The 12,350-nt window shown below is 49.0% G+C and overlaps 1 protein-coding gene and 1 long non-coding RNA gene across 2 annotated transcripts; one reads left to right on the top strand and one right to left on the bottom strand.

Moving 5' to 3' along the window:
- Positions 1 to 1,817, bottom strand: LOC133223961 (uncharacterized). The gene is made up of 2 exons (XR_009728748.1): positions 1,593 to 1,817; positions 1 to 296 (listed from the first exon to the last, which is right to left on the bottom strand). It is a non-coding gene; the product is annotated as an uncharacterized LOC133223961 (long non-coding RNA).
- On the top strand, positions 1,350 to 10,514 carry DMRT3 (doublesex and mab-3 related transcription factor 3). Its single transcript, XM_061375125.1, has 2 exons — positions 1,350 to 2,007; positions 8,828 to 10,514. Exons 1-2 carry the CDS (start codon positions 1,569 to 1,571, stop codon positions 9,790 to 9,792), a joined length of 1,404 nt encoding a protein of 467 aa, XP_061231109.1. The 5' UTR covers positions 1,350 to 1,568; the 3' UTR covers positions 9,793 to 10,514.
- Positions 10,515 to 12,350: the final 1,836 nt, after the last annotated feature.

Raw genomic sequence — 12,350 nt, 5'->3', positions numbered from 1 at the left:
TTGCCGTTTTGTAGTGGCTGGGTATTTGCTCCGCGTCGGGTTTTTCTGACCCTGACGGGGACCACGCATGTGTCCGGTGCGCCGCGGTGCAGCGGGATGCGGGACTCTACGGGTACAGTGCACGCTCGCCGGCAACGAGGAGCAGGAGGTCCCACCGGCGCTGCGGGAAAACGGGCCGTTCCCAGCACATGAACGATTCGCCTCCCGCCTCGGTGCGGTTAGCCTATGGGCGCTCATCCTCCCTCTCATCCCGCACACAGTCGTGGGGGGAAAGATCTCCCCGAGTCGCTTTCTCCCTAGAAGCAGAAAAGTAATTAGCAAAGAGCCAAGTGATGAAATATAAAGCAAATACCTTCACGCTGGGCTTTTTATTCTTTCTAGCGAAATGCTTTCCCATTTTTAAATCTGATTTTGTAATTAAGTACCCTCGTTAAACGGTTTATTTCGTGTAGCGGTTACAGTGGAGAGGTGCCAGAAAAAAGCAGGGAAGATCTTGGGGCAGTGAAACGGGTTCAAGTCTGAGAAGCAGCCCCAGTCGCGCCGCTCAGTACTGCTGCGCGGGCAGACAAACGCCTGCAGGCAATTTGTGCCCCCGTATTCTCCAGCCGATATTCGTATGTCGTTTTTTCGGTAGTATATTACCGGAAAACGGATTGGTAAAAGAACTACCGAATTTGGATTTAAACTTCTCGCTGCCGTGTTTCAGGGAGAAGCCTTCCCGCGTCCGCAGACACAGAAAATTACCACCGGCTGCATCACACACATCGAATAGGTTGCCAGCAGTCTAGCTTCCCCTGGGCTGTATGTGCCTTTCCATCGCCACAGCTTGCATTTAGGCAGCAGCCGTGGCGAGGGCCGCCGCGGTGGCAGCAGCTCTGCGGGTCACTCTCCGGGCAGCTCCTGCTCCCGGGCAGCTTCTCAAAACTTTGGTGAAACTTTGGCCTCTAAAGCTCCCGCAGCGCTCAGACACGGACTGGTTCACGGCAGCAGCCACACACCGGCCGCCGCTCGTGCCGTCCCGTGGGCTTTCGAGGGACTCCCGCTCGAAGTCCAGGCGCCCCCCGTCTTGGGCTTTGAGATCCCGGTCAAGCGCGGACGGTCGGAGCCTGGGTAAACCTCCCAGACCCACTCGCTCCCAGCCCCGGGCGCTTCTTTCGCGAGGGGGGTGGGAGGGTGGGTGGCATCAGTGCCGACCCCTCGGCACGGCGCAGGCAGCGCCGCCGCCCCCGACGGCAGGACAGACACCTCCCTCATCCCCCCGGCGGCGGCGGCGGGGAAGGAGGGTGACGGAGGGTGGTGAAGGGGGGCGGGCGGGGGACGGGGGCGGGCGGAGGGGCGCTGGGCTCGGCAGGGCGGCGCGGGAAGAGGCAGTGTCGCGCCGGCCGGCGTCAGCACTCTGCCCGCAGGTGCCACCGCGGCGGATACTCCCGCCGGGCCAAGGCTGCGGCGGCGCCCCCACGGAGCCCGCGGGCAAAGCCGCCCGCCTCTTCTCCTCCGCCGTCCAGGCTTCCGCCCGCCCCTGCGGCTCCCTTCTCCGCCCCGGAGCCGATCGGGCTCCTCCCGCGGGCATGAACGGCTACGGCTCCCCGTACCTCTACATGGGCGGCCCGGTGTCGCAGCCGCCGCGGGCTCCGCTGCAGCGGACGCCCAAGTGCGCCCGGTGCCGCAACCACGGTGTGCTGTCCTGGCTGAAGGGCCACAAGCGCTACTGTCGCTTCAAGGACTGCACCTGCGAGAAGTGCATCCTCATCATCGAGCGGCAGCGGGTGATGGCCGCGCAGGTGGCGCTTCGCCGGCAGCAGGCCAACGAGAGCCTGGAGAGCCTCCTCCCGGACTCCCTGCGCGCCCTCCCGGGGCCGCCGGGCAGCGCCGAGCCCCCCGCCCCTCCACCGGGGCCTCCGCCATGCGCCGCTCCGCCGCGGGCACCCGCCGAGCTGGCCGCCGCCGCTGCCCTGCGCTGGGCAGCCGAGCCGTCCGCAGCGCTCCCGGGGCCGCTCCCTAAGGCAGGTGAGGCCGGGCAGGGCGCCGTGGGGCAGAGAGGGGGGACGCGCGGGGAGGAGGGAAGGGCCGGAACCCCTACGAGCGCCTTCGGGAAGGTGACAGCTTTCCCTTCTTCCAGACTGGTGCCGTGGGAAGGGGAGGGAGGGAAAGTCCGACGGTTGCGTTTTGTCGCCCTTAAAAAGGAAGGAGCCGCGAAGCTCGCTGCCACCGAGACCAGCGGAGGGAACTAGTAAAAGCCACCACAGCCGACTGGCTCCCTGACGTGCCGCTTCCGAGCACCTTGGCCTAGGCGGCCCGGGAAATGGCAGCATCCCGAGTGGATCTCGCCCCTCTGCCTCTCCCGGCCCAGCTGAGCCGATGGGAGCCGGGCTTCTCCCAGCCGGGACACCGGGTGCTGTTCTCCGTCCAGGGCAAAACCTCTGTATGGAGCTGCCGGGAAAAAGCGGCTCCGGGAGCAGGGGGGGTTTCTAAAGGGCACGGGGGGCCGGGGGCAGGAAGGGGTGAGCGGGGCTGCCCGGTAGCTAGCGCTTTCCTCCCGTGAGGCTGGCATGTGCCGCCGGGCCATGTTCAGAGCGGTCCTGGCAGGTCGGGAATTCTGACCCGGAAACCGCCGCCCGCAGCCGGCACCTCTTGAGTGTGACCTACCGGTAACATAACTTTTCTGGACGCAAAACTAACGGCCCGGAGCGGCAGTCCCCTTCCCACGCCCCGTGCATGAGCGGGACCCGACAGCCTTTCCCAGCGAGGATGCCCGCAGGCCGCTGCCCGCCGCTCTAGTGACAGGCGGCGGCTGCACCCGGTGCCCCGGTGAACCCCGATCACCGCACGGCTCTTTGCCGGGCAGCCGGAGCCCCTCGGGGTGGGGTGGAGTCGGCCTGACCGCCAAGGCGTTCTCAGGGCTCCCGACAAGGGATTCCGCTCCTCCAGCTCCTGTCCGGGAAACACGCATCGCCGGGCCCGATGCGCTGGCTTGGCCAGTCCGCCGGAGCGGTGAGGTTAGCGGTAGTCTGGGGCCCGCTTCCCCTTGGCCGGCCGTCGGCATCGGCTGCCCGTCCTCTGTCTTCCCTATACCCCGCATCTTCGCTCGGGCCGGGGCGTTGGGCTGTCTCCTCCCCCGGGTTTCCTCCTGGTCTCAGCGTCTTGGCGCCTCGGAGCTGCTTCTTCCGCCGCGGCACCATCCGTGCCAGGGACCGCGGCGAGGAAAGAGGCCGGGGGAAAAATGGAGGAGGGGAAAGCTGCCTTGGCTCCTTCCAGAAAGTAAAACAAATAAACTCCGCCAGCAAGATATAAATCTGGCGGGTAGAAACGGTATTAACTTGCACGCCCAACTTTTCTTCCCCTGATATATGAACTTCCCAGCTTAAAAGATTACAGTAATCACGGGAGGACAGTGTAAATCGAATCTGATAGCAATAACTTTTGGAGAAGGTCAGGCTCAAGTGAAATGTTACCAAGCAACAGGCATTTTGTTTGCAAAATACAATCAAAGTGTATTGATGAGAGATTTTTCCTTGCCAGCCAGTCAGCACTTTCTGCTAACAGCTTCTGGGAGGGGGATAACGGAGATCTCCATAAATCAGGGCCAGCGGCGCCTCGCCGGCCCCTGCCCGTGATGAGGCCAGGCTGGAGGGCACAAGGTATCCCGGGTGCTCCCGCCTACACAGACCTGGCCCGAGTGGTCCCCGGTCCCAGACTGTTACAGGGTTGGGGTATTTTGGGTTGTTGGGTTTGTTTGGGGTATTTTTATGCGTGTGTGCTCTTCTTTTTTTTCCTTTTTTTTTTTTTTCCCTTCTCTTTTTATCTTTTTATCTTTTCTTTTTTCTTTTTTTGGTGGTGGTTTCTGGTTTTGTTTTTCATTCCTTGTCCCCTGCTCTTACGAACATGGGAATAAGTGAGAGCAAAGCAGAAAATGATCGGGGGGGTTCTCCTGTCACCTACCACCAGACACTGTTTAAACAGACAACCTGTTTATTTCCAAACATCCTGCATGTTTTGAACAGCAAGGTTTCCTCTTGCTCTCCAAATCTATTGAAAAACATCTTCAAAACAGACAGCAATTATTTGCTCCCCTAGCTCACCCCTTTTCTCTCTCTCTGCCCCACCTCCCGCCTGGACGTAAGTGTCATGGAAGGTTTTTTTCAGTACGGAGGTGGCATTTCCCAATGTGCAGTAGAATCACATCTGTTTATTCCTGCCGGAACTGATCATTTTGGTGGGACAAGTTGCAAAGCTCGGTTTTATGCAAATAACACACCCAGAAACTACCCCCGTTGTATCTATGTGTGCTAACCCGGAATAATTCCCCCTCCTGACACTGTGCTCATGAACTTTCATCTCCCATTTGAGAGTATTTCTCTTAGTAATAGTTGTCACAGCCTGTAAACAATCAATATAACACTATTATGAGTCTGCTGTTAATGTCAGAGCCAGCTCGCAACACAGTAGTCTTCTGTTAGTTTGGGAGCAGTGACCAGTTTCCTGCAAAATACCGTAGATCTTTGCGGATAAGGAAGAAATTCTGGAGCAAAAGTAATTAAAAAAACCCCAAACAAACAAACAGAAAAAAAAAACAAACCAAAAAACAAAAACCACACCAAAAAACCCACTCACCAACTAACCAGAAAAGTGTGCCCACCCGAAGTCAGTTCTATGCGACCTTCGATTTACGCGGCTTTATGCTTGTTCTGGTATCAGACAGCTGTAGTAGAAATAAGGAAAATAGCAGATGTTTTGGGGATTCAAGAAAATCTGTTGTGGAAATTGCTGTCCTAACAATCAAAATGCAAGCTGTTTTAACAGAGAGTCAGTGGTGGGAATATCAAGGTAGCAAATTCGGTTCCAAAGTATTAGACCGAGTTTTCCAGACAAGTTACTAAGTTGAAGAGAACAGTTTCTCTGTGTCACCCGTTATATTTTTATTTGGCAGCTTTACAGTGTTTGACTCATGATCCTTAATGTATAGTCAAGGAAAAACTGCGACTTACACTGCTCCAAATTTGTAGCAGCTTTATTTTTCAATGTAGATTTTCCTGAGAATGCACTCACAGTTCTCCCACTGTTCTGCATTTCATGTCTACCTGCATTTACACTGCATCTCTGTAGATCTGGGGATGTATCTGTCTCTGCAAGAGTATTATTTGATAAATACTTTCCATCATTTATACCGATATGAAAACAACTTTCCTAGTTTACTCAGGGCTGCCAAAGTGAATACCTGAATGCAGGCAATTCGAAATACAAGGTGTGGGGAAAAAATCCAAACCCCAAACAAACAAAACAGAAGCCCAAAGAAAACAAAACAATAATAATAAAGACAAAATTAAAAAACCCTACAAAACACACACACACACACAAAACCAAAGTAAAATCAAAACCAGAAACGAACGAACCAACTTCCCTCCCTTCCTCCCCCCCCCCCCGCCAAACAACACAAAACAAAACACCCTAAACCCACAAACATGAAGACGTCTGAGGACAAAATTTCTTTCTTAAAGCCCAGAACAATCTTCGTGTGAAACTTACGAGTGGTGGGAAAAATCCCAGCAAAACCTTTTGGCTAAGTGCAGCGGCTCATACAGTCTGAACACAGAATTAGTATTTTTGTACCTGAAAATCTAAACATTTGGGATGAATGCACTCATGCAACATTTCTACAATTCCATGCCCACATAATGGTGTTCATGATGTATCAAAATCGGTGGTATCCCAAATTGTTGTTTATTCAACGATTGCTGTTTTGTGCCCGTTTTACACAGACAGAGCCCCGATCTCGAAGGTTCCCGGGGGGCAGGATGGTGACAGCCCCCGAGCACACTTTCTCCCTGCCCCCCCCCCGTCTGTGACCGTGGTGGGGATGTGGTGTCAGGGGGTGGAAAACAGGGTGGGAAAGGCGGCCTGCGGGCAGGAAGCCATCGGAAAGGGACCCGGTAAGCAAGCGCGGCCATCTGGCTCTCCTGAAGCCCCGGGGAGAAGAGAAACATCAGCCGGCACCGGCGGCAAGATCCACTGTCAAAAAGGCAGAGGAATAAAACATCACGGCATCCAAACTCAGTGTTAACCAGCGGAGAGTCATCCTGTTTGTGCCTTTGGTTTATCCCACTGAAATCCTGTTCTACGGGTCTGACCCTGTGCATGCAGCAGCCTGGCGAGATGCACCGCTGTGATCTGTGCTGTACAAGGGGGCTGTCCCTGTGCCAGGCTAAGGGTTGGGATCTGTGCAGTCTCCAGGTGTTAAAAGATGCAAACCTCAGTGAGATGAGTTACCAGAATTTGAAGAGAATTTTTAGTCAAGCCTGGTAAGGATACTTCTAAGGCTACTCAAAACTAAACAAACCTGAATTATCTTGAAAATAATATTTTGTAAGGATCAGGGAGTGTATTCGGGAGACCTAACCTGATTTTTGTTTGTTCTTTTGGTTTTGGTTTTAGCATGCATTTGCTTCCCAGTGGTATTTGCTATCAGCCCATAAAGATACACTGGAAAAGGTTGTAGTTCTGAAATAGGCTCTACTTGCAAGTGGTCCATTTGGTAGTAATGGGTATCACAGTACAATCTATTTATGTGGAAATTAGGACTATCATCTCCCTTAAATGCCTCTTCTAACTCTAGCAAGACAGGAGAAAGGTAATTAGCAGTTGTCAGACTGCCTGTGAAGCCTTGTATGTATAAATTGCCCATTCACTCAGATGTGAATTATTCTTAGCATCCCACCTTTTATAATTAATGCATGATTATGAATATAAGAAAGAATTAGTAGGGAAAGATATTCTAAGCCTCGTGTTCTTTTGAAATAATGGATGAGCTATGCTGAAGTTTTACCACCTCCTCAAAAGGTTTCCAGTTTGCTAATAGCAAATATTTCTCACATCCCTCTTTGGCCTCTAAGGCAAGACTGATACACTGAGTGTGTAAAGAAGAGCCTACATACACTGCCTTTTCTGTAATACACCAGCATGGAGAATTATTACTTCTCCATTTGCATTTGTCAAAGAACATAACCCACATAAAAATGAGCACCCAAAACAGGTTATCCTGCTGAAAGAGAAGGGCAAGATCTTCCTAAGAGCATCTGTATTCCTCAGCTCGACTCCTAGGCACATCTTCCACAGCTCAAACTCACAGCATCCCACAGCTGTAGGATAGCCCATCATTTCAGGCTGGCACAGCCATCCTCATGAGGAGAACCTCCCTTTGCCATGCTCTCTGTTAGGCAGTGCTTTGCCAAGATCTCATGTTTATTCACAGCTCACATTCTGGCAAGCATAGTGGTTTCTTGCTCGGCACAGACTTAATCAGACCCTCCCTTTTCTCTCAAGGTGGTTAAATTGTGCTAATAGAGTTTGACTTCAGCTGATCTGTTCAGCACTAAACTTAGCCCACTGCATGGGGAAAGGCCCTGCCCATTCCTGGGCAAGAGGGAGACAGGACTGTCTGCAGTAGCAGCGAGGCTCAGGCTCTTGCACATCTTTAGTTTGTTTCATCTTGGTTAAGCAGGGGTGATCACCAGCACATTTTGGGAACCTTTTCTTGCTTCTTACAGCTTCTTTACTTAGTTGGACTGATCATCAGGGTCTTGGGAAACGAAGCAAACATTTGTACTAGTTTCTGCAGATAGTCTGTCATATATATGTGTTCAAAAGCACTGCCCTGTGCAGTAAAGTAGGCTCTGTCAGCTGCAAATTGGACAACGACCCTTCCTCCAAACATTGATGCTTCTCAAGGAGATCATTGTGCTGTAAGAATGAGGTTGGCCAGTAGAACAGTGTTCTTGGGAGCAAACTGAACAACACCAAGCAAGTACATTACCCTCTTGTGCATAAACCGTGAAAGCTGCCAACTTTTCTTTTTCTGACAAGCAGTCTTATTTCAGAGGTTTCCATACTCTGGCCTGGCATTACCAAAGCGACCAGAGGCTTGGGGTATCAGATTTTTAGTGTCTATCTGGAGACAGTGTGTTCAGCAGATGTTTTCAGCCCTGTACTCAGCTCTTGGCCTTTTAGTTTAGCACACAAAAAGCAAGGTACCTGGAACAAGTGCTGAGAGAGGTTGTGGAGTCTGCATCCTTGGAATTACTTGAAACTGAGTGAAGCAGAGACATGAGCAACCTGCTCTGTACCTTGGGTGACTCCTGCTTTGAACAGGAGTTTGGACCAGATGCCTTCCAGAAGTCTTCTCCAAACCAGATTTTTCTAGATTCTGTGCTTTAATGGGCCAAGGCATCAGCTGTGCTCCAGGGTTTGGAGGAAAAGCCTGTGATTCTTGCTGGGGAAGGAAACAGTTTCTGCAGAGCCAGAACTGGAATACACTAGTTCACTTGAAGACTTCTTTAACTGTCAGCCAGTAGTCATAAATGAGTGGTTCCACCAATGCTGTTGAAATTGCAGAGGGAATTTTGGCCTTCCAAGTGCCATCTGGATATCTTCTCCTTACAGGGATTGAGGAAAGTGCTGAAGTTCCTCAGAGAAAGCTTGCACTTGGGTAGGTATTGCTGCCTCTTAACCAGTGAGAGAGGACTAAGATAGCGTATTTGACACAGCAGAAAAATAACCACTGCTTCCTTTCTTGCATATGGGAGAATGACACAGATACCTGTAAGGCAGCATAAAATGTCTGGACCAAGTTGTGTTACTCTTTTGCAGTTTTGTTCTCATGAGATGTTGCAAAACCCCCTTAATTTTAGCAGGTCTCTGTGAAAAACACCTTTCTAAATTATTTTTTTTCTCCCTAGCAACCTGCTCTGTTCACTTTAAGAAGACTTTATCCTCAAATGTCTGTAAAAGCCTTTGGCCTCAATTTTCTTTTATTTTCCCTGCCTTCTTTTTGCAGACATGAATGAGGAGCGGCTGGGCGATGCCAGTGGAGCAGACAATGCCGAGGCCTACAGTGACAAAGACGCAGACCAAAGGAGTTCCCCAGAAATGAGTAAAACCAAAAGTTGCTTCCCCCCTGAAAGCCCTGAAATAGTTTCAGTGGATGAGGTTGGTTATGCAGTTCAGAAAAACGGTGGGAGCACAGAGAGCCGTCCAGAGAGCCCCAAGTACCACCCGGAGCAGAACCACCTCCTGATAGAAGGTCCCTCTGGGACAGTTTCTTTACCTTTCAGTTTGAAAGCAAACAGACCTCCGCTTGAAGTCTTGAAAAAGATCTTCCCTAACCAAAAGCCAACTGTGCTGGAGTTGATCCTGAAGGGGTGCGGTGGTGATCTGGTGAGTGCTGTAGAGGTTCTCCTGTCCAGTCGGTCTTCAGTGGCCAGTGGGGAGAGAACTACTGCAGAGTCTGATGGTCTTGTCTTGCCTTCCAATGGGCACATTTTTGAGCACACACTGAGTTCATACCCTATTTCCTCTTCCAAGTGGTCTGTGGGCTCAGCATTTAGGGTTCCAGACACACTGAGGTTCTCTGCTGATTCCAGTAATGTCGTGCCAAACCCTCTAGCCGTACCTTTGCAGCACCCCTTCCCTCAGCCACCACGCTACCCGCTGATGCTGAGAAACACTTTGGCAAGAAACCAGTCCAGCCCGTTCCTGCCCAACGATGTTACCCTGTGGAACACCATGACACTGCAGCAGCAGTACCAGCTGCGGTCCCAGTACGTCAGTCCTTTCTCTAGCAACTCAGCCAGCGTTTTCCGAAGCTCGCCTGTCCTTCCTTCCCGCTCTTCAGAAGATCCTAGGATCTCAATCCCTGATGACGGGTGTCCTATTGTGTCTAAGCAACCGATATACACAGAAGATGAGTATGATGAAAGGTCTGATTCTTCAGACTCAAGAATACTCAACACATCTTCTTAGACTGACATTCAAAATGTGATAGAGAAGTGATAACTTGCAGTGCAGCTGAACTACTGGGCCCTAAGAGAAGGGACAAGTACTCTGAAAAACCCTTGCAATTGTATTAAAAAATGACTTTGCTTGGTATTGTACTATAGCAATAAAGACATAACTTATTTAACTTCTTGCACTTCACTGGATAATGCCAAATAGCAATACTCTGGCTTTAGTGCTGAGTGTGTGTTACAAAGGAAGACTTTATGGCTATCAGTTATGGGACTCTGGAAGACTCATAATGGAAACAGAAACCCAAGGTCTACTTTGTTGCTTAACTCAGAAAAATGGGGATGTTAAACTAGAATACTTGAATGCTGTTTTATAAGAGAGAACTACTCAGGACACAAGAAATCAAACAAATGTAGTTCAGTTGCAAATGGACTAAATCAATGACTTTACAATCTTATGCTAGTGATCATTGTTGCAGTGGAAGAAAAGCAGAAGAAAGAAATACGCACATGAACTAGCATGACCTGCTTCTGTGCTATTTGCGCTTGGATGCTTTTCAGAGATATATTATTGAGAGTTATTCTTTTCCCATTGCTAGGTCAAAATGTGTAACGTCAGTGTAAAACCAATTACAGCTGTGAATTGCATGAAGTGTATTGTGAAATGAACACCAGATTAAGCATTGTCAGGTTAATGTAGCATGCTAAGGACTCTAGAAAAATAAACTAAGATGTTGATCTTGGTTTATGTCATTTATACTGGGCAAATAGCACTTCTGAAGATAGAGAGCTGCCTAGTCCTCAGCTGGGGTTAAAATGTCCAGCTCCAGCAGCTGCAGCCAAAGGAAGCTTCTTTTTCCAAGTCCAGGTTCTGCTTCTCTGCCTTTTAGCTTGCAGCTGGGATAAGGCAAATACTGTCATCAGGGAAGCTGAGTTGTCATAAGTATGTACTGCAGGCATTTCCAAGCTCACCTGAGTAAAGCAGAGCTTGCTACAGCCACAAGCAGAAATACAGGCTCTCCAAACGCTTCAGAAGCATTTTTCTTTCCTATACTATAGAAGTAGAAAAAAAGAAATAGGATGTAATAGCAGACATTTCTTTAAAATAATGTTTAGCCAAATGGCAACTTCCCTTACTCTAGAAAAGTAATGCTTTGAACAATTTATTGCATGTTTGCATGCACTGATTACACTGCATATCTTATGTGTGTCAAGAGTAATATTATGAATTGCTTCTGATGAGGAATGCCACTAAACTAATTGTCGACTTGGAAGTTTGTTAAGATTTTAGTGCCAGTTTTTCAGTGTTCACAAGTGACCGCATCTGCTTGACATCTGGCTTTTCCAAAACACACCTCTAAATGCGTATGAAATGGCTGTCAGGCCTGTCAGGTGTATGGGTTAAACCCCACCTCAAAAACAGTTGCCCTGAATTTGGGCTCTAGTGCAGATGGGCTCATAAGGATGTAATACATATCAGGCATGTTATCTGGTGTCACTGCTGATACGAATGCCTGTATTCTCATCTGGCATTTCATATTCTGTAAGCTTTGCGCACCCAGTGAATCTTGCATTTTATAAGTGTACTGAACACGCACAAAAAGGAGAATAAAATAAGGACTTTATTGTCCTTAGGGGATAAAATAACAGAAAGATACTTTATCTTGCATAATTTTCTAAGCTGTTCAGAAAAGCAATTTACTGGTAATGCTACAGAGCAAAGACATAAAAACAGGGGGAAGGAATAAAAGAATATGTTCCCTTATGAAAGCGTAAATGTGAGAACATCTGGAATTTTCATAAACACAGAATTATGGTTTTGTACTGACAGACTTGCCTGCACTCACGTGGCACTTGTAAACAAATTAATCTTCCAGCCATTCCAGAAAGAAAAGTAAGAGGTAATATAGTCTTGATCTTACAAACAGAAAGGGGATGAGGCAGCAAAATGCTGTGTCCCAACATCATGGAAAAATTAAGCGTCAAAGTGTAGGTAAAAGCATATAGACCCAGGAGCTCTGTTTTTGAGCTCATGCACCAAGGCGGTTTCCCTCCAGCAGGAACCTCTGCACAGGCATCCCTATGCACTGAATGGAATATTTTTCTTTTCTTGCTGTTTTTGCTACAGAAAGTGAATTTTCTCACCAGAAAGACCAGACAGTGGTGCCTGCCACAGTTCATAGTGACCTTACACACTATTGGCTGTAGGCTTCCAGAAAATAGAATTTTGGCACCTTGAAACTGGGACACATCTCTGAAAGAAAGGTGACTCTTGGCTAAAGTGAAATGAATGATTATGCAGATTTTTTTTAATTATGTATTTTGTTGATAAACTGTTTTTGAAAAATCAAACAGGTTAAAATAATCCTTGTCCTGTTATAAAATACCTTTTGACTCAATTCAAAATTACCTTTTTTTTCTTTTTTCTTTTGCAATAAACTAAACCTAAATGTGTTCAAGATCAACAAGGCAAGTTCTGATGTTGAACAATCGCTTTTGTTTGACCACACAATTATCTTGCCTACCCAGAGTATTATTTTTTTCCCAGTAATACGGACTGGCCTGCAGCAGTAT

Source organism: Neopsephotus bourkii, unplaced genomic scaffold, assembly GCF_033783945.1.
Source record: "Neopsephotus bourkii isolate Nb327-2 ecotype Australia unplaced genomic scaffold, CSIRO-AGI_Nbou_v1 NB_1658, whole genome shotgun sequence".
Taxonomy (NCBI): Eukaryota; Metazoa; Chordata; class Aves; order Psittaciformes; family Psittacidae; genus Neopsephotus; species Neopsephotus bourkii.
Note: the sequence above shows the minus strand (reverse complement) of the source record. Positions and strands in the feature narration are given on the sequence as shown.

Excerpts from the sequence above, each read along its gene's own strand:
- DMRT3 (XM_061375125.1), top strand. The coding sequence starts at position 1,569 with ATGAACGGCTACGGCTCCCCGTACCTCTACATGGGCGGCCCGGTGTCG. Across the intron at positions 2,008-8,827 it reads GGGGCCGCTCCCTAAGGCAG|ACATGAATGAGGAGCGGCTG; the intron begins GTGAGGCCGGGC and ends TTCTTTTTGCAG.